Source organism: Hemitrygon akajei, chromosome 6, assembly GCF_048418815.1.
Source record: "Hemitrygon akajei chromosome 6, sHemAka1.3, whole genome shotgun sequence".
Taxonomy (NCBI): domain Eukaryota; kingdom Metazoa; phylum Chordata; class Chondrichthyes; order Myliobatiformes; family Dasyatidae; genus Hemitrygon; species Hemitrygon akajei.
The window spans coordinates 61460417-61485487 of NC_133129.1; the positions used below are offsets into that span (position 1 = coordinate 61460417).

The 25071-nt window shown below is 38.1% G+C and overlaps 1 protein-coding gene across 9 annotated transcripts in view; it reads right to left on the bottom strand.

Annotated features, from left to right (window-relative positions):
- The window catches only part of LOC140729085 (nuclear factor 1 B-type-like), a 289370-nt gene that overhangs the window by 163186 nt on the left and 101113 nt on the right, over nt 1-25071 (bottom strand). For 6 of the 9 annotated variants that reach the window (XM_073048423.1, XM_073048426.1, XM_073048420.1 and 3 more), the window contains exon 3: nt 14326-14406. The exons of the other annotated variants lie outside the window; for them this stretch is intronic. In XM_073048423.1, coding sequence (XP_072904524.1) covers nt 14326-14406 — 81 coding nt within the window. The remainder of the gene's footprint in view (nt 1-14325; nt 14407-25071) is intronic. 9 annotated transcript variants of the gene reach the window in all.

The window sequence follows — 25071 nt, forward strand, 5'->3', positions numbered from 1 at the left end:
AGCTTAAGCCTTTGGACTTCCATCATGTCAATTCAGAAATATAAATAGGACCATTGGTTATTTAATACTCAGAGGGGAAAAACTGTGCTGTGACATGTTTAATGCAGACAATGTCTTGCAGCTTTTGTTTGTAATTAATATTTGTTATTTCATATACTTGGCTCTACAATGAACATTTACTTGACTCTACAATGAACTGGGGCTGTGGCCTGCCCTCATTTCTTTTGTAAAACTTCAGTCCTGATTGCTATTTGCCTACTTTTATTATTTGGATGATTTTTTTTCCCTGAGCATTGGGTGTTTGATGGTATGTTTTAATGGGTTCTTTGGGGGTTTCTTTATTTTGTAGCTGCCTGTAAGAAGACAAGTCTCAAAGTTGTACAATGTATACATATTTTGATAATAAATGTGCTTTGAACTTTGAAGAAGATGACTGTGTGACCTCATGACTCACTGCCAGCCAAAGCAAGTGCATGAATCCCACTCTTCTATTTATGGAAAAGATAATTTACCGTAACCAGTTGACCCCTACCAACCAACACAACTTACGGCCGTGGGAGGAATCCAAGCAATCAAAAAGGGAAAATGAAAACTCCATACATACGTCACAAGAGGTCAGGACCAAATCCAAGTCACTGAAGCAGTCAGCAGCGCTACCTGTTGCATCACCGTAATATAAGTAAGGGAAATTAGGGATGTCTAGTGAAGAATCAGGGCATCATAATGAGTGTGCTCCTTTAGTAATATCTCTAAACTCATTCTAACTGCCAAGGACACCATTAGAAGAGTCCTTTCTCAAATTTGTCTTGCATTCTTTTATTAAAATAATCCATTATAAATTAAACCTAACTGACCTCATGCATTCAAACCATTTACAATACTTGTATATGAAACCACAGAAAAGCATCTAGGTCATTCAAACAAAATTAATATTTCCTATTAGTCAAGAGCTTCTAAACTTAAAATCAGCTAGCAAGCTAAGATCTATGCAATCATGACATTTACCTATAAAAATATATCCATTTCCTCAGACCGTATGAGTACAGATTGTGTTATTGGATCAGCTGCCATTTTTTGCTTACAATGAAGTTAATTACTTCACTGAAAAAAATACACAAGGGAAGATCATTCATCCTTACTTCACTTTGAATGTATATAGCTGTTCTATTCCAGAGAATAAACAATCCAAAATGTCAAATACATATGTCCATATGTTTACCAATACCCCTTGGAAATGAAGTAAATTATATTTAAAATGAAATGCCCTGAGTAATTGCCATAAGACTTGTCCATGGGCAAAAACTGGATTGCATTTTTACCACTGTCTATAAGCCAAATGTTTTAATTGGAAAATAAACAAAAAATCACTCGAAATTGGAACCCTATCTCCACAGCATTGTAATGAATGGAATCCAAAGTATATAAGTCTAATTAGAAAGAATTATTACTAAAAGCGGAGAGAGAAATAAAAGGCTGACCTCATCATTTTTTTCCAGTCCTGATGAAGGATCTCGGCCCAAAATGTCGACTGTTTGCTCTCTTCCATCAATACTCCTTGGCCTGCTGAGTTCCTCCAGCATTTTGTGTGTGTTGTTTGAGTTATGTACTTCATTGGAACAAATGAATATACAACTGCCAGACTTCTAATTTTAGTAATATTATGGAAGCTCATTTGTATGTCGATGAGTTGGTATTCCTAACCAGGGGATGGCCTGGACACTTGAAAGGTCTTCTTATTCATATTATTTTAAGGACTTTATTCTAGTAATTTTAGGCTACCATTCAATCTTCCTCTCTCAAAGACAGTAATAAAGGAAGGTCAAACACGAGGAAATCTGCAGATGCTGGAAATTCAAACAACAACACACACAAAATGCTGGTAGAACACAGAATAAAGGAAGGTATTCTGAAACAATACTTTTCAAGTATTATCGAACAAAGAAAGAGTAGGCAGAATTTTTCTTTGTAATATTGATCAATCAAAAAACTGTCCATTATTTTTGGCTTTGGTGTGACAAAGCATACAATAGATAGATTTTTCTTGCTTCCGATATCAGTAAACATATTACTGAATTGGTATAAATGACTTTTAAGTCCGGAATTTCACAGCAGTCTGATTCCAGGTAAAGGCACTGCCTACAAGTTCTTACATCCCGTTTCAGCTTATTAATCAAATTGCAGCCCATTTTTGAAATTCTGTGTTCTGTAAACCATAAGTAACCTGCCAACCAATTACACCGACCCACATTCGGCAATGGCTTTTGTCCAACTTGGTAGAATGTTCAATGATATGTTCCGTGGAACATTGGGTCTTGGCTTTAGAAAGATCATAATTCTGGCACTTGCTTGTCAAACAAGGAACAAACTTCCAAGCTAATTGTGTAAAACTATACTTACAGAAAGCTGTTACAAATAACTCAATGTTACTTTGAATATCAGTGCCAAGAGCTTTGTTATTTTGGATGATAACCGTGGTATCCAAATTTAATTCAAAGACTTGCCCTAACAAATTGTGTCTTTTTAACAGCAGCACATGTGTCGCTCTCTGTTGATATAAAAATAGCCCCAACAGTGGGCCATCTCCCAGGAGTCTTTGCTACCAAATTGTATGCTTAGTCTTCTGTACATTTCATATGTTTGCAGCAGGAATAGCAATCTGCTAGTCAGGAAAAAACAAAACAGGAATCTTTTGATCATGTTTCTAGGAAGCAGACCCAAGGGTTACATTTGAAAGTGTTCAAAACCATTATTCAGATTATTAATGTATTAAACATTCTCAGTTTAATTGTGCAATTTATATGTATTTTCATACTTTTCACGCTGGTTTATCATTAGAAACTACTTTCCCTGCACACTCGCCCAAACTTGACTAGAATAATGGATTTTGACTAAGCTGTTCTACTCTGAGAATTTTGTACAATTTTATTATGGGCAGATTTCAAAGGGTATATTTACTGTAAATATGATTTAAGTATTTAACCTATTCTGAAGATAGGAGTATTTAGCCTTTCAATCCTGAATATCAAAGAAAAACCTATGGGTGCATAGGAATATAAAACTTAGAATTCTGGGAACACTTAGCAGATCAGGCAGCATCTGTGTGGTAAGAGACAGAATTAACAATATACTCCTTAGATCCAGCTGCCTGACCTGCTGAACCACTTAAGACTTTACTTGCGCTTAATGAGACAATATTTGCTCTATGAATACACACAAAATAACTTTAAAATTTTGATTTGTAGAAGTGTACTAATTTTAGTCGTAAAACTGTCAATGGAACTATTGTAAATTGAAGGTTGTTGAAACAGAATTCAAAGCTTCTCCAATACTTGGCACTTTCACTCTTGAAAGGCTTGCTGTTACTTTTACAATATGTTCCCTTTTATTTTACAATCACTAGCCAATGAAAATAGTTTTTCTACATCTACCCCACTGGTTTCATTTTATACCTTGACAGTGAATGAATTTGTCCATAATTTTCCACAATCCATGGAAATAATATGTTTAATCAATATTTAAGATATTGCTTTAACATAGTAGAATCCTTGAACTTCTGGCATCCGAACTGACATTTTGAATATCTACACTCAATAATTATGAAGAACTTAAAATGATTTATATAGTGGACAGGATAAAAATAAAACTGCCTCATCATTATTAAACTGCATGCCAATAACCCTAATGTTATTATCTTTCCTTTTTCTGTTGACTCATGTTAAATGCACGGTAATGAAATTTCTGCTGCTGCTAGTAAGCAGAAATCCAAAATTAATCATTAGCTTTATGCATTTCTGCAATACATTGGGAGTATGGACTGCCCATTTGTAAATGTAGTCCATTTTCTGGAGCATGCTTGAAATATAGAAGAATAAATAGGTACTAATTCCTACAGAAAACTGCCGAATACAGAATACACTAACATGTGTATCATTAATCTCATAGGGCAGGGATATAAATAAACACATTTTAACAGCCTTCATGATTTCCGAAAAATGAAAGTGTTCCTTAAAGCCCCAAACACACCCATGCCAAATGAACAAGATCAATAATTTCCATTAACTCTGCTGCACTCTATTCACAATTGCAGGAGGCTTACATAGCAGGCAGTCAGTGAATTCACTCATTAAAATTGCAAACCACTTATCCCATTTTCCTGACTTTACAACATACCTGTCATCTTTTTGCCTTCTACAAATATTCATCTAATTTTCTCTTTAAATCTAACGTAGTAATTATCTCTTATGATCTATATTAAAATCTAAATAAATTATCCTGGAAATAAAGGACCAGGGGAAAGAAATGCTCATTTAGTCTTCGAAAACAATCTTATGATCATATGTGCTTTGCACACAAATTTGGTGGTTATCCAATTTGACTGCAATATAATTTTATTATATCAGCTAGAGTCCCACAAGTCTGAAATACCTGTAATAGAAATATAAAGTAATTAAGGCTGTACGAGTCTGCCACTGCCTAGAAAATGACTGAGAGCCAATGTGTTGTGACTACTGTTGTTCACCACTTACATTAACATCAGACGCTAGAAAGAAAAAATAATTATCAATAACACCAGTCAATAATGTTGTACGGTCAACATTACAATTTATTACAAGAGGGTGTTAATAAATTTGCACAGCAACCTGGTGAGAATGCAAAGAAGTAGGGAGGTGCCTGAAGAAAGCAAAGCGCCATCTATCATTAAGGACCTTCACCTTTCGGGACACTTCCTCTTCTCATTACCTCCATCAGGGAGGACGTACAGGAGCCTGAAGACCCACACTCAAAGTGTTAGGAACTTTTTGAGATTTCTCTATGGTCCATGAACCCATGAACACTACCTCACTATTCCTCCTTCGTAGTGTTTATTTATTTTACTGTATGTTGCAGTAATCTGTTATGCCTGCACTGTACTGCTGCTACTAAACAACTTGAACGATTTATGTCAATGACAATAAGCCTGACTCTGACTCTGATTTTAAGGAATTAGATTTCAGAGTTAAAAAAAAGATATCACATGTTCCTTGGAAAATAAGAATCTGAATAATATAGAAGTACAAGGGGAACTTGGAAGACTAATGTATAAATGACTACAAGCAGCAACACAAGGGCATAAAAATAAAAGGTGAAGAAGCTATGTTTAACCTAATTCAAATCTTAGTTAAACTACACTTGGAGTTGTAGCTACAGTTCTTTTCACCATACTTGTCAATAAAAACAGCGAGACTGAAGAAGATGTAGAAAAGATGTCTTCTTTTCAGGATCCAGGAAGACTTGTTTCCACTCCAACCTTGTGGGTTATGTGGTGGCTAATGACTCTCCACAGATGGGCAGGTGATTGCTGATGGGGTGGGGAAAAGATTTACAAAGAGCAGCACTGAGTTATGAAGATGTGTCTATCAGCAAAGCATGAACAGGCTGGCTCATTCTGTTTTTGACAGAAAGCCAAGAGGTGACCTAATTAACAACTTCTAAGTTATGCAAAATTTCCTAAACATACTACTGGATAGTTTCCACATTTCAGTGAAACTACAGGCTATAGGTTTAAGGTAATATTCAAGAAGTCAAAGAGGGAATTCTGAAGAAGCTACATAGTGAGTGTCAATGCTATGAAACTCACTCATCAGCATGTTACTGTAGTTTCCTTATTTTGTAATTTATATTTATTTATGCTTAGCACTATACTACTGCTACAAAGCAACTAATTTCACATTATCTAATTCTGTGATAATAAATCTGAGAGACATAGAGTCATCAGCATGGAAATAAACCCCACGGCCTGCCCAACTGGTCTATGTCAACCAAGATTCTTATCTAAGCAAGTTTCATTTGCTTGCGCTTGGCCCATATCTCTCTATCTTTCCTATCCAGCTACCTGTCCAAATGTCTTTTAATTGTTCTTAATGTACTCGCCCCTCCCACCCCATCTCCTGGGGATAAAGTCTTTCCTCAGGTTCCTATTAAATCTCTCTCTTCTTACCTTTGTTCTTGTCTTTTCTCGTTACAAAAACAATCATAGACAATGGTGGGAACACAGCACGATGACGGACTATAGTAAAGAGTACATGTTTGTCCAGAAGAGTAAGATTGGTTTGGCATACAGAGCAGATGCACAAAGCCTGTCACCAGTTACCATTACTTGTGGAATCCGGTTGATAGTGCCATCAGTTAATTAAGAAAGCTACTTATGTGGGACAGCTTTTAAAGAACAAACATTAATTAAGAAAATTACGGTGGTTCCCTTCAGTTATTTGGGACGTTATGTCACTTACCTGGGGCAGGAGACTGTTGCCAAACTGGTTCTAACTAGTGTCAGTCACGTGGACTTGTGTGGCTGTTAGGCACTACACCGTGCTTAGAGTGGGCAGTTTTTCAAGTAGCATCAGTTGGGTAAGTTTTTGTTTTAAAAAAACTGATTTTTTTCACTGATACCTGGCAAGAAGTAAGCAGCTAGACAATTCTGAACTGTTTCATTCACTGCGGTTTCAAGCATTCAGGCTTGGAAACACTAGAAACAGCCAGAGAAAAAATGAAACAATTTCACTATTTCAACAAGTAAGAAACTACAAAGAATTTGAAGGTACCAACAATTACCTTGAATGTTAAAATGAAAATGAGGATTTGGATGATGCAAGCATTGTGTGAAGGCAGTCCATTATCTGCACTCAAGTCTCTGTGCTGATTTTGTTTATTGCATTCACTGGATGAATTCCTCTATCGATAACCGGAACTAATACACAGTTTTATAGTAGTGTAGCACTGTGGTAGTATTCTAATTTGTTCTGCATTTCATTTAAATATATAATGTCTTACTCAGTTTGTCTTTTTTATACATTTTAACTATTTCCATGAAACATCGGTCACTTAACTGGGCCAAACTGTACTGGTCCCGATGTGTCCCAATTATTCTTTTCTCCTGTCCACCCTCATCTCTCCATCCAATTCATGCTGATCATTCACTTCCTAGCCAAACTGAGGATCATAATCGGAGCGCACACAAACACTCTAAGCTTGGATGTAACATATGTCCAGTCTCTCTTCTTTGATAGGGGCTAAAAGAGAAAGCTAAAACAAACTGTGGAATTTAATAGCAAGTTAACCTGAGAATTTCAAAGAAAATATAGAATTTCCATCGAACAAAGAAAATAAAACAGAAGAAAGCAGGGAATTAGACTAAAGAGGAATAAAATTGAATACAGTTTTGTAAACCTACAACAAAGTAGAAACAGAAAAAAAAATTCAAAAGTCTTGAGATTATCTCTTGCCAAGTTTACAGTAGGTATGTTTAATATAATTTCATGTTGGATTGTTTAATACACCTGTGTTTAATTCCTCGGTTTTGTATTTAACCAAAACATTAATGAAATTTAATACAAACATCCTCCAAAAGAACCACAACCTTGTCGTGGTTTGGAGGATTACATGCCTCAATGACCCAGAGAGACATACTGGTTGGAGTAAGGGCCTCATGCTTAGGCTTTTTGTAGGGTCATCCATGCCAAACAGGTCAAAGTGTACAGAACAGGCTAGGAGTGGTCTCCAGGTTCAGGGGCTTAGCTCAAGACTAACAACCCTGGCTAGTCAAACAAAACTGTTACAGAAACAGCAATGAAGAATCCTTCTACATCTGTGTGCAATGGAATTCCTCAATCTCTACCTGGGACTTACGTGGCCAACAGTAGTAAAAACTGAGGAGAAGCTACTGGCATGAGGAAGGAAGCCTTAAATATTGCCAAGACCAATACAAAAATTGGTTTCTGGTTGTACACAAGGACAGACGGAGATGGGGGACCTTCATTGGTACCCTAAACACTAGCAGTGTAATGGGCAGTAAGTGAATACAAATATTATAAAAGTTCATATGCTAACCTTAGCCAGAAGGACAAACCACTCTTTAGGGGTATGCTGAGTGCAAAATTTGCAAGACAGAAAGAACAAGCAAACTTAATGAAATAATTTACAATATAATCACTCACAGAGTGGGAAAACGTACTCAGCCCACAAAAGAAGCAAAGACAAAAGGCAGAAAAACTATTGTCTGAAAGTTAAAAAAGAACAGAGGGAGAAAGATGCCAAAAAATGGAACATTAAACAACCAGGAAGTCAGTTAAATGAAGATGAAGATAGAGAGACATAAGTTTTCATATTTTAATTTGTGAGCACAGACTTTAAATTGAAGCTGATTTTTGAGGCCACATCTGGCACGTTGCAAAATGATTTCAGAGATCTACAGTTTCCTTCCTTCATCCCATTTACTAATGAGCACCTACAGCAACAGTAATGATCAGTGACAATTATGAATAGTTAAATTAAACAGCCATCCAAATTTGGCCTGCTTTTTTTTTTGGCATTATCTACTACCTCTATGCAAATCGTCAGCATCGCCTCCTCACAATAGATACTAATCACTCGAAGGCAGAACATTTTGGGTGACTAAGTTAAACATTTTAGAAGTTTTTGATGCAGTTGATGTTTTTCTTTTGGGTGGATCAATTGCTTTATTGGTTTTACATGGAACACAGAGCATAGACCAGCACAGAACAGGAGCAAATCATGATGTGCCAATCTAGTTGGATTAGCATTTAAACATATAGCTAAACTAATCCTTTCTCCTTACACAATGTCCATATCTCTCTACATAAATATACATATATAAGCATATCTATCTTATTTACCTCTACTACCAACCCTGTAGGCACATTCCAGGCACCCACAATTCTCATAGTGTAAAAAAGTATACCCAACATATCCCTTTGAACTCATATTAAATGCATATATTCCTTTGCTCTGCCACTTCTGACTACTTCAATATACATTTTAATTTCTACCCTTCAACTGGGATAGGAAATTAACCTTGATTAAGAGCATAACCACATATAACTAGTGATGAGTGCAATCATTCTCCTCTTTAAGATTCTTCCTCCAAACATGCATGAATTAGAATTAGAATCACAATCAGGTTTTTTTATCACTGACATACGTTGTGTAATTTGTTGCTTTGATGCAGCAGTACAGTTCAAGACGTAAAATTACTATAAATTATATAATTAATAAATAGCACCGAAAAGGAATGGTAAGGTAGTATTCGTGGGTTTATGGATTATTCAGCAATCTAATGGTAGAGAGGAGAAAGCTATTCTTAAAATTCTGAGTGTGAGTTTTCAGGCACCTGTACTTCCCCTCCCCACCCCCGATGGTAGTGATGAGAAGAAGGTGAAGGTGCTGCCTGCTTCAAGCACAGTGTTTGGAAGATGTCCCTGATGGTGGGGAAAGTTGCTCATGTGATGGATCTGGCTGAGTCTACAACCCTCTGCAGCTTTTGCAATCCTGTGCATTGGAACCTCCATACCAGGCTGTGATGTAACCAGTCAGAATGCTCTCCTGTAGAAATGTGCAGGAGTCTTCGGTAACACACCAAATCACCTCAAACTCCTAATGAACCACAGCACCTGGCGTGCCTTCTTTGTGACTGCATCAATATGTTGGGCTCAAGATATATCCTGAGATGTTGATACCCAGAAATCTGAAACTGCTCACTCTTTCCATCACTAACCCCTCAATAAGGACTGGTGTATCTCCCCCTCCCAACTTCCCTTTTCTGTAGTCCACAATTCCTTGGTCTTGCTGACGCTAAATGCGAGATTGTTGCTGCGGCCCACTCAACCAGCCAATCTATCTCACTCCTGCACTTCTTCTCATTGTTTAAGCAATGATATAAACAGAAATGGCACCTGAAGCTAAAAAAAATGCCAGCTAGTTTCATCACACATTCTGCTGTCTGCAATACATGGATCACTTTTATAATAAAAGTCCAGTGACTTAAACAGCATATTATTGCTTCTGTTTCACTAAACAAACTGTTATCCATTATGGACAATCTGGCACATCCTCTCCATGACCTACTGAATAAGTAGAAGAGTACCCTTTTGGACAGACTTATTCAGCTTCTTTGACACAAGGATTATTACAGAAGATCTTTCCTAACAGATGCAATAGGTTCATCTCTGCACAACAGGAGAACACACATCATAGTACAATTGTCTCTGTTTTATTATTTTGTACATTATTACACATTGCTAAATTATTATTGTGTATATCATTATCCTGCACGTTATTAGTAGTTAAGTCTGTACACTGCTAAGTGAGTCTTTAAATGTTGCTAATGTAACAAAGGATTTTTCCACTCGGGTTCAATAAAGTACTTATTAGTATTATTATTATATCAAGAAAATCATAGCTGATTTCATTACTCAATACCATATTCCTGTACAAACCAACTCAGATATTTTTATACATTTTAACAGTTTTAGATTAGTGTAAATAAGCTGTTGATGGTCAGCATGGACTTGATAGGCTGAAGGGCCTGATTCTGTGCTATATCCCCCTTTGGCACAATGGCACATTTCATTATTTTTATTAATTTTCATGCTTTAACATATTCAAGAAATTATTCATAGCAAGTTGAATATCAAAGTAAATTTAAAAACTTATAAAATCTCACAGACTTTGATAGGAAACAGATTTCAATCCCTAGCTTTGCTTTCTGGAGACAGGCTCTCAACCATCGCCTGAGGCCTATTTCTTGCTGAGAACACCAAGTAAATGGGATCAGTTCATTTGCCCTCAACATCTGGCTCAAGCAGATCTGAGGGGCCAGGGAGTGGGTCTGGGCAGCAGACAGAATCCAGGTTGATTTAAGCTACTGCTATTAGGAGTACATACAGGTGGCAGCTATAACAAGAGGACGCAGTGTGCTTAACCTTGCTAGTCACATGAAACACGATGAAAAATTCTATGTACTTTGAACTTGGCACAAAAAAGTCAGCTTTGGCCAAAATGTTTCTTCTGCTTCAACTCTGGCTCAGAGACAGTGGCTTGAGTATAATAATATATTGAGGCTTTATAGGATTCAAAGAATCTGGGGATAGAACAGGAATATAGATATATATTATCTCCATAAAATACTGGCTTAAAAAGGCACATCTGTTAACAAGGATCCCAGCTATCTGAGTCAAGCCACCTTCTTACGGCTACCATCAGGCAAGAGGTACAAAAGCCCAAAGTTGTACACCACCACATCAAGAACAGACACTATTTGGTATTCCAAGAACCTAAGAAGGTTGGCGTCATTCAATGTCTGTGGTGAGATGTTGAAGATGTTCTATAGGTCAGTTGTGGAGAGCGCCCTCTTCTTCGTGGTGGCGTGTTGGGGAGGAAGCATTAAGAAGAGGGACGCCTCACGTCTTAATAAGCTGGTAAGGAAGGCGGGCTCTGTCGTGGGCAAAGTACTGGAGAGTTTAACATCGGTAGCTGAGCGAAGGGCGCTGAGTAGGCTACGGTCAATTATGGATAACTCTGAACATCCTCTACATAGCACCATCCAGAGACAGAGAAGCAGTTTCAGCGACAGGTTACTATCGATGCAATGCTCCTCAGACAGGATGAAGAGGTCAATACTCCCCAATGCCATTAGGCTTTACAATTCTACCGCCAGGACTTAAGAACTTTTTAAAAGCTATTATTAATGCTTTTTGAGATAGTGATTTAGATGCATATCATATTTTTTACTGAGTTAAGTATTGTATGTAATTAGTTTTGCTACAACAAGTGTATGGGACATTGGAAAAAAAGTTGAATTTCCCCATGGGGATGAATAAAGTATCTATCTATCTATCTATCTAATTGTTTGGTCTCCAAGAAAACTGCACAACCCTAGCCACTCCATCAGTATAGTAACACCACGACCACTTTAGTCACTTCGCATAACAATGGACTTGGCTCCTTTTCTGCAAACTGTGTTTTCTCTTGTATAGATTTGTATAATTTATTGTTCTGCTTTACTTGTGAATGCTGATTATCTGATGCTATGTGCCTGTGATGATGCTGCATAAAGTTATTTGTTGCACCTGTGCTTGTGCATATGACAACAAGCTTGACTTTGACCTTAATAGAAAGCCAATCATAATATTACTGATTAATAGAACTGGCTCAATGGCTTACTCCTGTTGAGCATGTTCTTTATATTCTTAATATTATCATGTCATGATACCTTCTGGTAGAATGGTGTTACGCTCAGATGCAGCGGCCGTTCAAGGTCCAATCAACAATTCATTTGTTTGTCTTGTAAGTCTCTTTTGCCATTGAAAATCTCTATCAGATACTAAGACCATCAAGTACTGCAGAACTATCTCATCAGCAAGTTGATCGATAGCGATGGAGCTGGTCATATCATTGACGTGTTGATGCCTGGACCTGCTGTGCTGAGATGGTGAGCAATCGAACAAACGCAGCAAGCGATTCAAATGGAGGGAGTGTTCCCCTTGGGACAATCTTATTGGGATTGCAAGACCCTGTTGAACATTGGTGTAGCAATAGAACTGGACTTGTTGCATATTGTTGTTGAGTTGTCGCCTGGACTTGTTATGTACCATTGTGCGATTTAACAAATTGAATGAGTACTATTTTGGACATTTTTATTGGGCTCGCTAGGCCCAGTTGGACATTGGTATTGTACAATACTGCGAGACCATTCATTGGTGAGACTGACAGCAAGAGAGCAGTTAGAAACATAGGAAACCTACAGCACAATACAGGCCCTTCGGCCCACAAAGTTGTGCCGAACAGGTCCCTACCTTAGAAATTACTAGGCTTACCTGTAGCCCTCTATTTTACTAAGCTCCATGTACCTATCTAAAAGTCTCTTAAAAGATCCTATCCAGTTTGTCCAGTTGGGACAAGGACTAGGCTTCAGCCACAGGTTTGCCTTGGACATAGTTGCCTGTTGCAGCCAGCTAGGGCAGAGAGTAGAGACGTCTGCTTGGTGTGCTGAAATCATGCTGATTTAGGGGCTGGCCGATCCTGTTGGTGCTGCTCTCCAGTGTTTGCTCAGCGGAAGAACAACCTAGACCAGGGCAATCTACAGTTATGCAACTCAGGGACTTTAGTGATATTATTTTTTTCTTTGTGACTGTATGTTTTTCTGAAATCATAACCATATGTGGTATTTGTGTTATGCACTATTTGCAGTGTGCTGTGTACTGTTGGCACTGTGTTTTGCACCTTGGCCCAGAGGAACACTGTTTAGTTTGGCTATATTCATGTATGGTTGAATGATAATTGAACTTGAACTTAAATAGTCTCTTTACACATAACAGCTCAATGTTAATAGTCTTAATTCTCAGAATTACAGATTTGACTCCATCAAAACTATTTAAACCAAATAGGGCTATTGAGAAAACACTTTTAAGTGTCAAGTATAACAAGGAACGTTTCAGAATTCATCTTCAACAAGTATCTTTTGGACATGTCATAATCACTTTATAAGCAACAGCTAGTTAAGATAAGGGCTGAATGAACAGTGTTAGGAGATTAAGTAAACAAAGATCTGTGTTGAACTTTGCAATGAGTCATCAGACAGTCTTTTTAAAAAAATTGGCATAGCCGATGCTGTTTGTGGTATTTCTGCATGATTTCATTTTTGGAAAGAGAATGAATACCAGCTAATGAGGATAAATATATAATCTGTTTGCAAGCTTCCACATGCTTTCCTTTTTTTTGAGCACTCCACAATCATTAACTTCTGACCTAGTTGGGCCAATGCTACAAAGTAATGAGTGTCTTTGCCAAGTAGGCTTATTTAAGCAAATTCAATTTAAATTGTTGCCACCAGTGTAGGCACAAACTCTGCAACCAGAAGAACCATGATTTTAGATCTAGGGCTGTTGAGTCACACAAGATAATGGCATAAGGAAGGATATTTAGCTTATCATAATTGATTATATTATTGTACAGATCCTCCTGTGGCTGCTGCTTTTCACATGCCTCCTAATCTATCCAGTTGCTCATATACCTACACCAGCACCCTATCACCCTGTTTCTTTCCCCTCCTTCATCCATTCCACCTGCCATTATCCACACACTCCTTTTGAACTCACTGCTGTTTAGAGGAATGAGGGGGATCCAGTTGAAACCTACCAAATATTGAAAGGCATAGACAAAATAAATGTTTAGAGGATATTTCAATTAGTGGGAGAGTTTTCAAATAATTAGAGAATCTGGGTACCAGAGGACACAGCCTCGGAACAGAAGGATGCCCCTTTAGAACAGACATGTTGAGGAATTTCTTTAGCTAGAGGGTGGTGTATCTATGGACTTCATTGCCACAGACAGCTGTGGTGACCAAATCATTGGGTATTTTTAAAGTGGGGATTAACAGGTTCTTAGTTAGTAAGGGTATCAAAAGATTCAGGGAGAAGGCAGGAGAATGGGGTTGAGAGTATTCTGAAATACCGACTATCCATTCCCCTCCACAGATGCTGTCTAACTCACCAAGTTCTTCCAGCTTCTTATCTGTTGTTCCAGATTCCAGCATCAGCAGTCTTGTGTGTCTCCTCCTAAGTTTTTCTATGCCTGTACCAACATTGTGGACATAGTGTAAATATTGTCAGAATCTAAGGTTAGGGTCCATCATGACCATAAAGTTCAAAGTAAATTTATTATCAAAGTACATATGTAGATGTCACCATATACAACACTGACATTTGTTTTCTTGTGGCTGTGGAAAGCAAATCTTTGAAACGCAATAAAATCAATGAAAGACCAAGGAGGATGGACAAACATGTGCAAAAGACACCAAAGTATGCAAATACAAAACAAAGAAAAAAGAAAGAAATAAGCAATAAATATCAAGAACAGGAAATGAAGAGTCTTTGAAAGTGAGTCCATAGGTTGTGGAAACAATTCAATGGTGGGGCGAGTGAAGTTATCTATCCCCTCTTGTTCAAGAACCTGATCGTTGAGGGGTAATAACTGTTCCTGAGCGTAGTGGTGAGGGTCCTGAGGCTCCTGTACCATCTTCCTGATAGCACCAATGAGCAGAGTGCGAGAGAGTGTGAAGAGAGAAGAAAGCATAAGTAGGTGATTTCCCATAGAAAACTATTTTTAATCAAAGATTTGCACACTTTAATACACAGAGGGATTTGCTTGCACCCTGTCTTGCTTCTGTGCTGAGATCACAGTCCATGACATACTATGGGCAAATAAGAATACAAAGCATAAGTAAAACAGCACCACATGATCAAGTTTCTTTTATCCCTTAAAGTTTCCAGTGCACGACTAGATTAATACAAGGGAATGCAATGATCAGCAGCTTTTATGGGGAGGGATGAAATCACTGCTTCGGGTATAATATGCCATATTTTCAAAGTTTGCAAGCTCTGACAAGTCCTGCTTGAAATGTATTGCTCACAATAGGATAGATATTTCAACTGCTGGTGTTAATTAAAATGTTTAGTGTAGCAAGTTCTGGTTCGAGCTCTCTTGAGGCAGGCAGGCCTTAACAGGGATAATATGCGCAAGCCAGCAACAGTTGCATTTTATGCTTTAATATTCCAGGAAAGGCTCCAGGTTTGGATAACTTTGCTTGATCAGGTTTCAAACTCTACCTGGAACCAGAATGTGATATTACATCTCAGGAATTTGAGTTGCCTGTTATATCCAGTGACTCTCTGGATTTGCCCCCAAAGTTTACAGACAGCTGGTTGAAAATGAATGAGACTCAAATTCATATGATGTACTTTTGCCACGGATCCACAGAAATTTAAAATAATTACCAGGTTTCCTATAGTACAAGCATAGTCCTAGATACTGCAATGTTACTCAAAATACATGTTTGTTTTGTTTGTATGTTTGTGGTCTTCTGATACTGTAGCTTATCCACTTCAAGGTTTGATGTGTTGTGTGTTCAGAGATGCTCTTCTGCACACCACTGTGCAGTTACTATCACCTTCCTGTCCACTTAAACCAATCTGGCCATTTCCCTCATACCTTTCTCATTAATAAGGTGTTATCATCTATAGAACTGCCGCTCACTGGATGCTTTCTTTTTGGTTTTCATACCATTCTCTGTTGTGTACATAAATCTCAGGAGATCAGCAGTTTCTGAGATATTCAAACCACCCCATCTGGCACCAACAATCATTACACGGTGAGAACCACTTAGCTCACATTTCTTCCCTATTCTGATGTATAGTTTGAACTTCAGTTGAACACTTGACCACATCTGCATGCTTTATGCATTGAGTTGCTGCCGCATGATTAGCTAATTAGATATTTGCATTAAAGAGCAGATGTAACTGGTATACCTAATAACGTGGCCACTAAGTGTATGTTATGTACTCCAACTGGAGAGCTATCTAGCTTTTGAGGGAGCCAGTTAGTCGATAATAATAGCATGATGCAACATGTGTTGGGGCCTTGTGTTGCTGATTGATTAACTCTCAGTGAGTACCCATCACAATGTACAGTATTTTTTCATTTTTGTACTGTTGTCAAATTATGCAAAGGTCAGCTCATTTTCCAGGCACTCATCAACAACTTGATGCAGTGTGCGAGTTCCACCTTCAACCTTTACTCATTAACTGAGAGCCTGTGATCTTCTAGCAGGCTGAGACAGTTATGGTACACTGGAAATTGTCATGCCTGTGACCACAGGAATCATTACCCCTGTCATGGGAGTAACTAAGGCCAAAAATTTCCAAGTATGTCCTGAGAAAATCTTCAGTAGTTCAAAACCATTATGGACACAGCCTCCTCATTATTAACAGCACCCGCAGGAGGCTCTGACTTATGAAGGCAGCATTCATCATCGAGAATCCGTATCGTGCCATCTTCATCCTACTATGTTCAGGCAGGAAACACAAAGGCCTTAAATCTCATACCACCAAATTTAGGAATAGCTACTTTCCTATAGCCATAGGAAATATATAGTATATTTTTCAGCCTCCTGAACTGACCTGATCAAACCATAACCCTACCTCAGCAATGAAAACTACCAAGCACTTCTTGTATCAATATGCAAATGTTTCTGATTTGGTCTTAATTTTTGCACTAAGGTCTTGTTTTTATCATTCTTTTTGTCTCTCTCTCTTCAATGTACAAGTTATATTTTGTGTGTTGTCTGTACCTATGTGCTTGTGGTGCTGTTGCAAGCAACATTGCCATTGTACCTGTACCTCACCATACCTGTGCACATGACAATAACCTTGACTTGATTTAACTTGCTTTACCATTAGCAAGCTGCCCCTGCTCAAGATGCCATTTGCCCTATTGTCTGAGCTGAATTGGGAATATTTAAGCATAACCATCAAGCTGCCACTTCGAGATTACCCTTGAAGGTGCCCCGGAAGCTCCATTATGCGCAGTATCCAAGACATCTTCAAGGAGCAGTGCCTCAGAAAGGTGGCATCCATTATTAAGGATCCCCATCACTCAGGACATGCCATCTTCTCATTGTTACCATCAGGAAGGAGGTACAGAAGCCTGAAGGCACACACTCAGCAATTCAGGAACAGCTTCTTCCCCTCTGCCATCTAATTTCTAAATGGACATTGAACTCACGAACACTACCTCTCTTTTTTTTATTATTTTTGTTTTTGTATGACTGTTTTTAATTTATAGATCATATATATATATACACATACACACTCACCTTACTGTAATTTATTTATTTTTCTCTACTATATTTATCATGTATTGCATTGAACTGCAGCTGCAAGGTTAACAAATTTCACAATATATGCTGGTGATATTAAACCCGATTCTGAAGTAAGTTTTTAATTTATTTTCTATATTGCTCCAATCCTTTAAAGTAATAAAATGCAAATTTCAATACTATCTACTTGTTTTTGATAATTTCTCAATACATCTTAAGCACTTTGGTTTTAAGTCAAATTTTGGCAGCTTATTAACAGATGTGGGTCTATAGCTCTTTCCTAAATAAATGCTATGCATGTTTCTCTGGCTATTTGAGAATACAGTGCAATTGGGAAATGACTGCCTTATTTGTGATAAAGTATTATAAATCTCCCCAATAACAGAAAAGATAGCTGTTAGGATTGGATTGTATTGGTGAGATCCTGGGACAATGATGAAGTTTGCTTTGTACTACAGTACTACAGATCTAGCTAGCTTCCTGTGAAAGAGAAAATACTTTATTATACAAGAGGACAAGCCATATTCTCCATCTGCCAGAATTGGATCTGAGTTCTTGCCAGTAACATTGACAAGAAGGCAATATTTATTAAATCATTATCTTGCTGAAAAAGGAGATTTGCAGATCATGCTTACATCTTACTTACAGAGGTCAATAAATCTGTATCAAGCAATATTTTGAGCCAGCACTGAAAACATTCTCTGGGAAGAGCTGCCAGACTTTTCTGAGAAGATCTGGGAAAATCGGAAACTCAGACAGTCTGGACTGAGTACTGCAGTGACCTGGTCTCTCACCGTGCTTCTGTTGTTGCTTTGTTCCCAAACTGCTAATGATCAGAGATACAGTGAAAAGCTTTGATTTTATGCCATTCAGCCAGCCCAAGGCATACAGAAGTGCACTGAGGTTGTACAACTGGAAAGGCAGAAGGCTGAATATTGTGTTATAGTTACAGAGGAAGTGCAGTGCAGGTAGTCAAATAAGCTGCAAGGGCCATGACAAGGTTGACAAGAAAATCAGGAGTTCTTAATTACACAAGAGGTCCATTCAAAAATCCAACCTCCAGAATAGAAGCTGTCCTTGAGTTTGGTAGTAAGTGCTTTCAGGTTTGTGTATCTTCTGTCTCCTGGGAGTGGGGAAAAGTGAGAATGACTGGGACGAGAAGAGCCTTTGACCATAAAATAGAACTTTTCCAATTTGGTAATTAGGTTTTTTTTGTGTTTTCTGTACCAAACGGCAATAGAACATGGCCAGTAACTTTCAAATCATCCCTGTGCTCTTTATATCTTCTGACAGAATGACTCAATAGCTTTGGGTTCCAAGAGTATTGTGTGTAGTTCTGGTCTTCCAACAATAGCCGTGCTGTCATTGAGCTCGCAAGGGTGGAAAACAAGATTCACAAGTATGTCACTGTGTCTAGAAGGCTTAAATATATAAAGACAAGCTGCACAGGTGGATAAGGTGAATTTGCCACATTTTTTCTTCTTTCCAGAGTAAGGACGGTTTAAACTAGAGGACATATTGTTAAGGTGAGAAGATATTGAGATGGAACCTGAAGGGCAACTTTTTCACAAAGGAGCTGGTGTATATGTGGAACGGTGTGTCTGAGGAGGTAGTAGAAACGGATATGATTACAATGTTTAAAAGACACTTGGATACTTGTCTAGGAAAGATTTAGAGGTATTTGCACTAAATGGGACGAGTTCTGTAGGCAACTTGATTGGCATGGGCAAGGTAGGCCACAGGGCCTGTTTCCATTAAATATGTCTCTACGACTCTAAGGATAAACTAAACCATTAATTAAAAAATACCCTTTCAGTTCATTATTATGCCAGGCTAAGGTATTTAAGGGTTAAAGCTGACAACAAATGTAAAGCAAATATTGCAATCCTTTCTACAGTATTGTATGTTAATACATAAAGAGCATAATGCCTGAGGCATTTTCTCATGCTCTGAACAGAATGATGGTCGGTGACTGCAAGTCAAAACAGCATGAAGCAAGATATATTCTGTAAGAAATACAAGGAGCTGCAGCTCACACAAAACCAAGTTGTGTGTGTTAAAGGGGAACGACTGTGTGCTTTTATTCAATCTTGGCCTTCAAGGGGAGACGTGAAAAGAAAACAAAAACTGTCAAGCAATGAGGAGGGGGCAGAAGATCAAAACTAATCAGAACCCTCATGCAAAAAGTTGGCATGGATGCAATGGGCAAATGGGTAGTGGCGGAATCAGATGCAATTGTGACATTTAAGGGGCTTTTTGATAGACATATGAATGTGCAAGGAATGGAGGCAGTAGAGATTGATTTGGCATTATGTTCAGCACAGATATCATGGTCCAAAGGGCCTGTTCTAACTTGTATTGTTCTAAGACATATTTTCCCTTTCTTTTTCATCCAATTTTCCTTTCACTCACTCCGTTTTGCTTTCTGCACCTTGCTTGGCATCAAATCATCCACCTTCCTTTTGTATTGTCCTTCACTTTCTTTTCTAGGTGTTAACTCTCATTGGATTAGGAAATAGGACATTGTTCCTTTTATTTACCAAGATCTCAGGTTGCATTGTCAATTCAAGCTTCCTCAGTAACATCTTGTGTTTATAAAATGTGATCAAACAACTCAAAGCAAGTCACATGAACATTACTAACAAAATAAATGAACAAGGGCATATTGAGACAGATGATTAAAAATTTGTTAAGTACAAGAAGTTATTCTGTCAATAAGAAGCCAGAGTAATGGAAACTCCAATATCTAGATAGGTTTAAGGATTGGAAAAGATTAGAGGGAATGTGACCATATGGGACATTTGTAAGCAAAGAGGAGAACTTTGAGATTGCTTTATAAGGAGTTAAGTAGGTCAGAAAATACAGGCTGAGTCAGGACATAGGAATTAGAGTTTTAATGACTTTAAGTTGACAGGATGCAGAACAACGAAGGGGAGGTATTCACCAGAATTAACAAGTTATGGATGTAACAAGGGCATGAGTGACATTTTCAGCAACTGGGGAACTGGGTCAAGAGAGGAAATGGATAGGGTTACAGAGCTGGAAGTGAGTAGTTTTGATGGCAATGATATGCAAATCAAAGTTTGTCAAGGAATCTATTACGACAGCAAGTTTGAAATGCCAGGAGAGGACTAAAACTGGTGGCCAGGGAACAAAGCATAACACAGGAAATGACGATGGCAGGGTGGTTAAAATTTTGTTCATTCACAACTCTAGGTCAGGTGACTCCTTAACAATTTAACAACACTCAAGGGACATGGTGGTGAGATAGAGCTGAGTATCATCCCTAAAAATTACAGGAACACCTGTTTTAGATGGCACTTTAACAGCAAATAAAACCCAACTTTCACGCAAAGTGCCATTGCACAAAGACTTAGTACCAGCAATATAAATATACAAAGTTCAGACAAGAAGGCTTTACAACAGGTAGTCAAAACCGTCAAGCATCAGCAGCACCACTTATCTACCTGCCACCACGGACATGTATACAGAAAGGTGCCAGAAAAAAGCCAACAACATCATGAAGGATCCCACCCACCCTGTTCATGGATTATTTGTCCCACTCCCATCAAGGAGGAGGTTACATAACATCTATGTCAGGGCCACCAGTCTCAGAAACAGTTACTTTCCCCATGCAGTAATGCTGATCAGCGGCTCCATCCACTAGCCCAGACTTCCACACCCCTCACCACCACGACTGCATCATTTCCTGTCAGGATCACCTTATGTACAGACACTCTTGTACCTAGCATAATTTTCTGTACATACAATCAATGTATATAAGCTATCTTACATATTTATATTAATTGTATTTTTAATACTGTTTTCTTCATAGTATTGTGTTTGTTTCTGTGCTGTATCAGAACCAGAGTAACAATTATTTTGTTCTCCTTTACATTTGTATACTGAATATAGCATTAAACAATCTTGTATCTTGAAACCTCAAATCTTGAAACCAATAAATCTTAAAAACATATCTAATTGGAGGAAAGGAATGTAGAGAGTTAAAGAGGTTTCATAGAATCATAGAAATCTACAGGACATTACAGGCCCTTTGGCCCACAATGTTGTGCCAACCATGTAACCTACTCTGTAAACTGCCTAGAGTTACCCTACCACATAGCCCTTTATTTTTCTAAGCTCCATGTGCGTGTCTAAAAAAAAAACCCTATTGCATCCAATTCTACCACCTTCACTGGCAGTGCATTACACACACCCACCACTCTCTGCGTAAAAAAAAATTACATCTGGCATCCCCCTTGTTCCTACTTCCAAGCACCTTAAAACTATGCCCTCTTATGCTAGCCATTTCAGCCCTGGAAAAAGCCTCTGGCTATCCACATGATCAATGCCTCTCATTATCTTGTACACCTCTATCAGGTCACCTCTCATCCTCCGTCGCTCCAAGGAGAAAAGGCCAAGTTCACTCAACCTATTCTCATAAAGCATGCTCTCCAATCCAGGCAACATCCTTGTAAATTTCCTCTGCACTCTATAGTATCCACTATAGGTTTAGAAATATAATTCTGGAAGATGTTCCCCTAGCAGATGAAGGAGAACTCCTGATTAGCCTCAATAATGAGAAAGAGGTCGGAACTGGACAAGGACAGGAATCTGAGAGCACTCAGCTGAAGGAGGTAACAGACATAGAGAAAAGCAAGGTTACAAAGAGCTTTGAAAACAAGGGTGCAATACTTAGATATCAAGGCATTATTAAAGCAGAAGCCAATTAGGGACAGGAAGTGAACCGTACTTGGTGTGAATTAAGGTAGGATGATTTCCAGCTACTGAGCCAAGCTAGAGAGCTGGCCAGAAGTACAGTAGATGTGCCAAATCTGGAAGTAAAAAAAAAGACTTCAGTTAGAATTTTGGTAGCAGTTGTGGTGTGAGATGATATAAGGGAGGTATTGTTGACGTGTACATGTGGTCAAGAACTCAGGCCAACTGTGAAAGCAACATTGAGAGCCAACTGGTGAATGATTGTCCTCAAGTTTCACAGTTTTGCATACACAGAAAATATTAAAGAATCAAAATCACAATGATTTAGCACATTCTGGGGATGTAGTAAGATACTACGTGAATGGTAACTCTTCTTACTCACTCCTTGTGAAACACCATTAATGTGGCCACAATTGCACTTTTGCTTCATTGTGTTCTTAGTTCAAATGACTGCATTGTAATTTGCTAATTATACAGTATGTACTTCAACTACGAGTGATTTCTCACGATAGCAATCTGTGAGAAAGAGCACACAAATCAAACTTTTTTTGTGTTGTTCTTAAAAATATAAAAATGCAGAATCACTTGATTACATTATCTTGGGTCATTTCCCAGCACAAGAATCCAATTTATTTTGGTACCATTATGACTAAGCCATTAATTTTGGAATTTTCTCTGTAATAATTCTGTCTCAGCAACAAGTCAAGTTAAGTAAAGTCAAGTTTATTGTCATTTAACTATATACACGTATATAATGTCTATAACCATATGATGTATATAAAAATGAGACAACTTTCCTTCGAACCAGGGTGTAAAGCACAATATTACACATAACACACAATAACTTTAGAAGGCAAGAATAAAATCTACAGATGAATCACACATAAATAACGAACTAAAGTGCATTAATATTAAATATTGTAAGATACAAAACGGATTAATGAATGACACTTCAAATATAATGCAGCAGGGAGTTCAGAAGCTAAATGGCCTGGGGCAAGAAATTGTTTCTCATCCTAACCGTTAATGTCTTTATGCATTGTAGTCTCCTGACAGAAAGTCAAAGAGGATGCTGGATGGATGGGTGGGATCATTAATAATACTAAGCGCCCTGCGTACACAACGTTCCTGATAAATCTCCCTGATAGATGAAAAGGGGGACCCCAATGATCCTCTCAGCTGTTCTCACAGTCCTTTGGAGGGACTTCTGGTTCAATGCTTGACTGCTCCCATACCAGATGGAAATACAACTTGTCAGAATGCGCTCAATGCTGCTCCTATAAAATGCAGTTCAGTTGTGGGGGGTGGGGGGGGGGGGGAGCCTCGCTTGCCTCAATTTTCTTAGGAATTGGAGGCACTGTTGGGCCTTCTTGTTCAAGGAGGTGATATTAAGGGAACAGGTGAGGTCATCCACGATGTGAACTCACAGGAAATGGTGCACTTAACTCTTCCCTTCTTCAACTTAAAACACCTAGATTAGAGTACTTCAATGGCAAACTGCATGGACTCTGCACTCTCACAGAGGTCAAAATAGTTTTCCTGATGCACTTGAGTGAAAAACATTATACAGTCTCACTAAAGGCTTCAATTAACACACACTTCCTCAATTACAAATCTAGAAAACCTTGAAATATATGAGAACATCTGATAATCCTTTGTATCAGTGGTTTTGTTTTATACCGATCTGTGTACCTAGTTATCAAAAACCTTCTTATCACAACTCTTATCACAAATCCAATGGAAATGACTTCATACATAAAGAATGGATTTTTCCAGTGTGTACATTGATCTTTCGTCTCCACTAAAGAAGCTCAAATCTCTTCGTTCTTCCACCGTTACTAATCTATCAACAATAAACAGAAATCTGATTTGGCTTCCTCAGTTTGAAATGGGATTATCCCACATTCATCAAGATTCCACCTGCCAGAGTTGTGTCTGTTTATCTCACACACACAACTTACCATCCCTGAACATGAAAATATCTGTATTTTAATCTAGGTAAAAAGTTGAGGCCATAATACGGATATCCAGGAAAATCACTTATCATATTCCCTAAGAATGAATGTTTCATCCCCTTTCTCTTGTATGTCACAAGATTATCTCTGATCATGCTTATTCTTGCACTTTGCAGAGAACAGCCTCTGCAGAACTTGTACAAAATTCATGTTTGCTTACCAAACCACTGATGTGGGTGCAGGAAGTAGCTTATCATTCACAAATATATGGTAACTCCTGATTTTACTCAAAAAACAGTCACCATTTCTCTGAGGATAGGGCCTGATAATTTCTCCATAATTAAGCATTCACTACTAAGTCTGGAAAAACATGTTTCCCTTCTCATTCACTTCCTCTTTCTCTCCACTTTGAGTAATCATTCTTATTTTATCAAGTCTTATGTGGCACTGACTCAATACAATACTTTGGAAGTATGGTTACCATAGTGAGTGATTTACGTCTATGTATTTTCCACCTTACAAACAAAATCAACTTAATTGTGTATGTAAAAGCACAAGGCATCTTCAAAGTTAATGTTAAAAGCTAAATAAAAGCTTCTTCTGTCCATGGAAAAATGCACTTGGGGAATCTTGCTCTATATAAGCACCAAACTTTTGATGTAACCATGCAGAGTCCAAAATATCACACATATAATGATGCAGCCATTATGCTCTCAGATCTCCCTTGACTGCAATTAAATGCAATCTTAAACATTTTAAGTATGAGGCAGAGGAAGAACACTATTTTACATATTTACTTTCAGGTCATTTGCTAAACGTTCAAGTATGTTATCCAATCCAGTTTTCCGTACGTTGTAAGTTACAAGTTTGTTAGTGATTGGGCTGATGGGATTGGCAGCTGATCTAGGA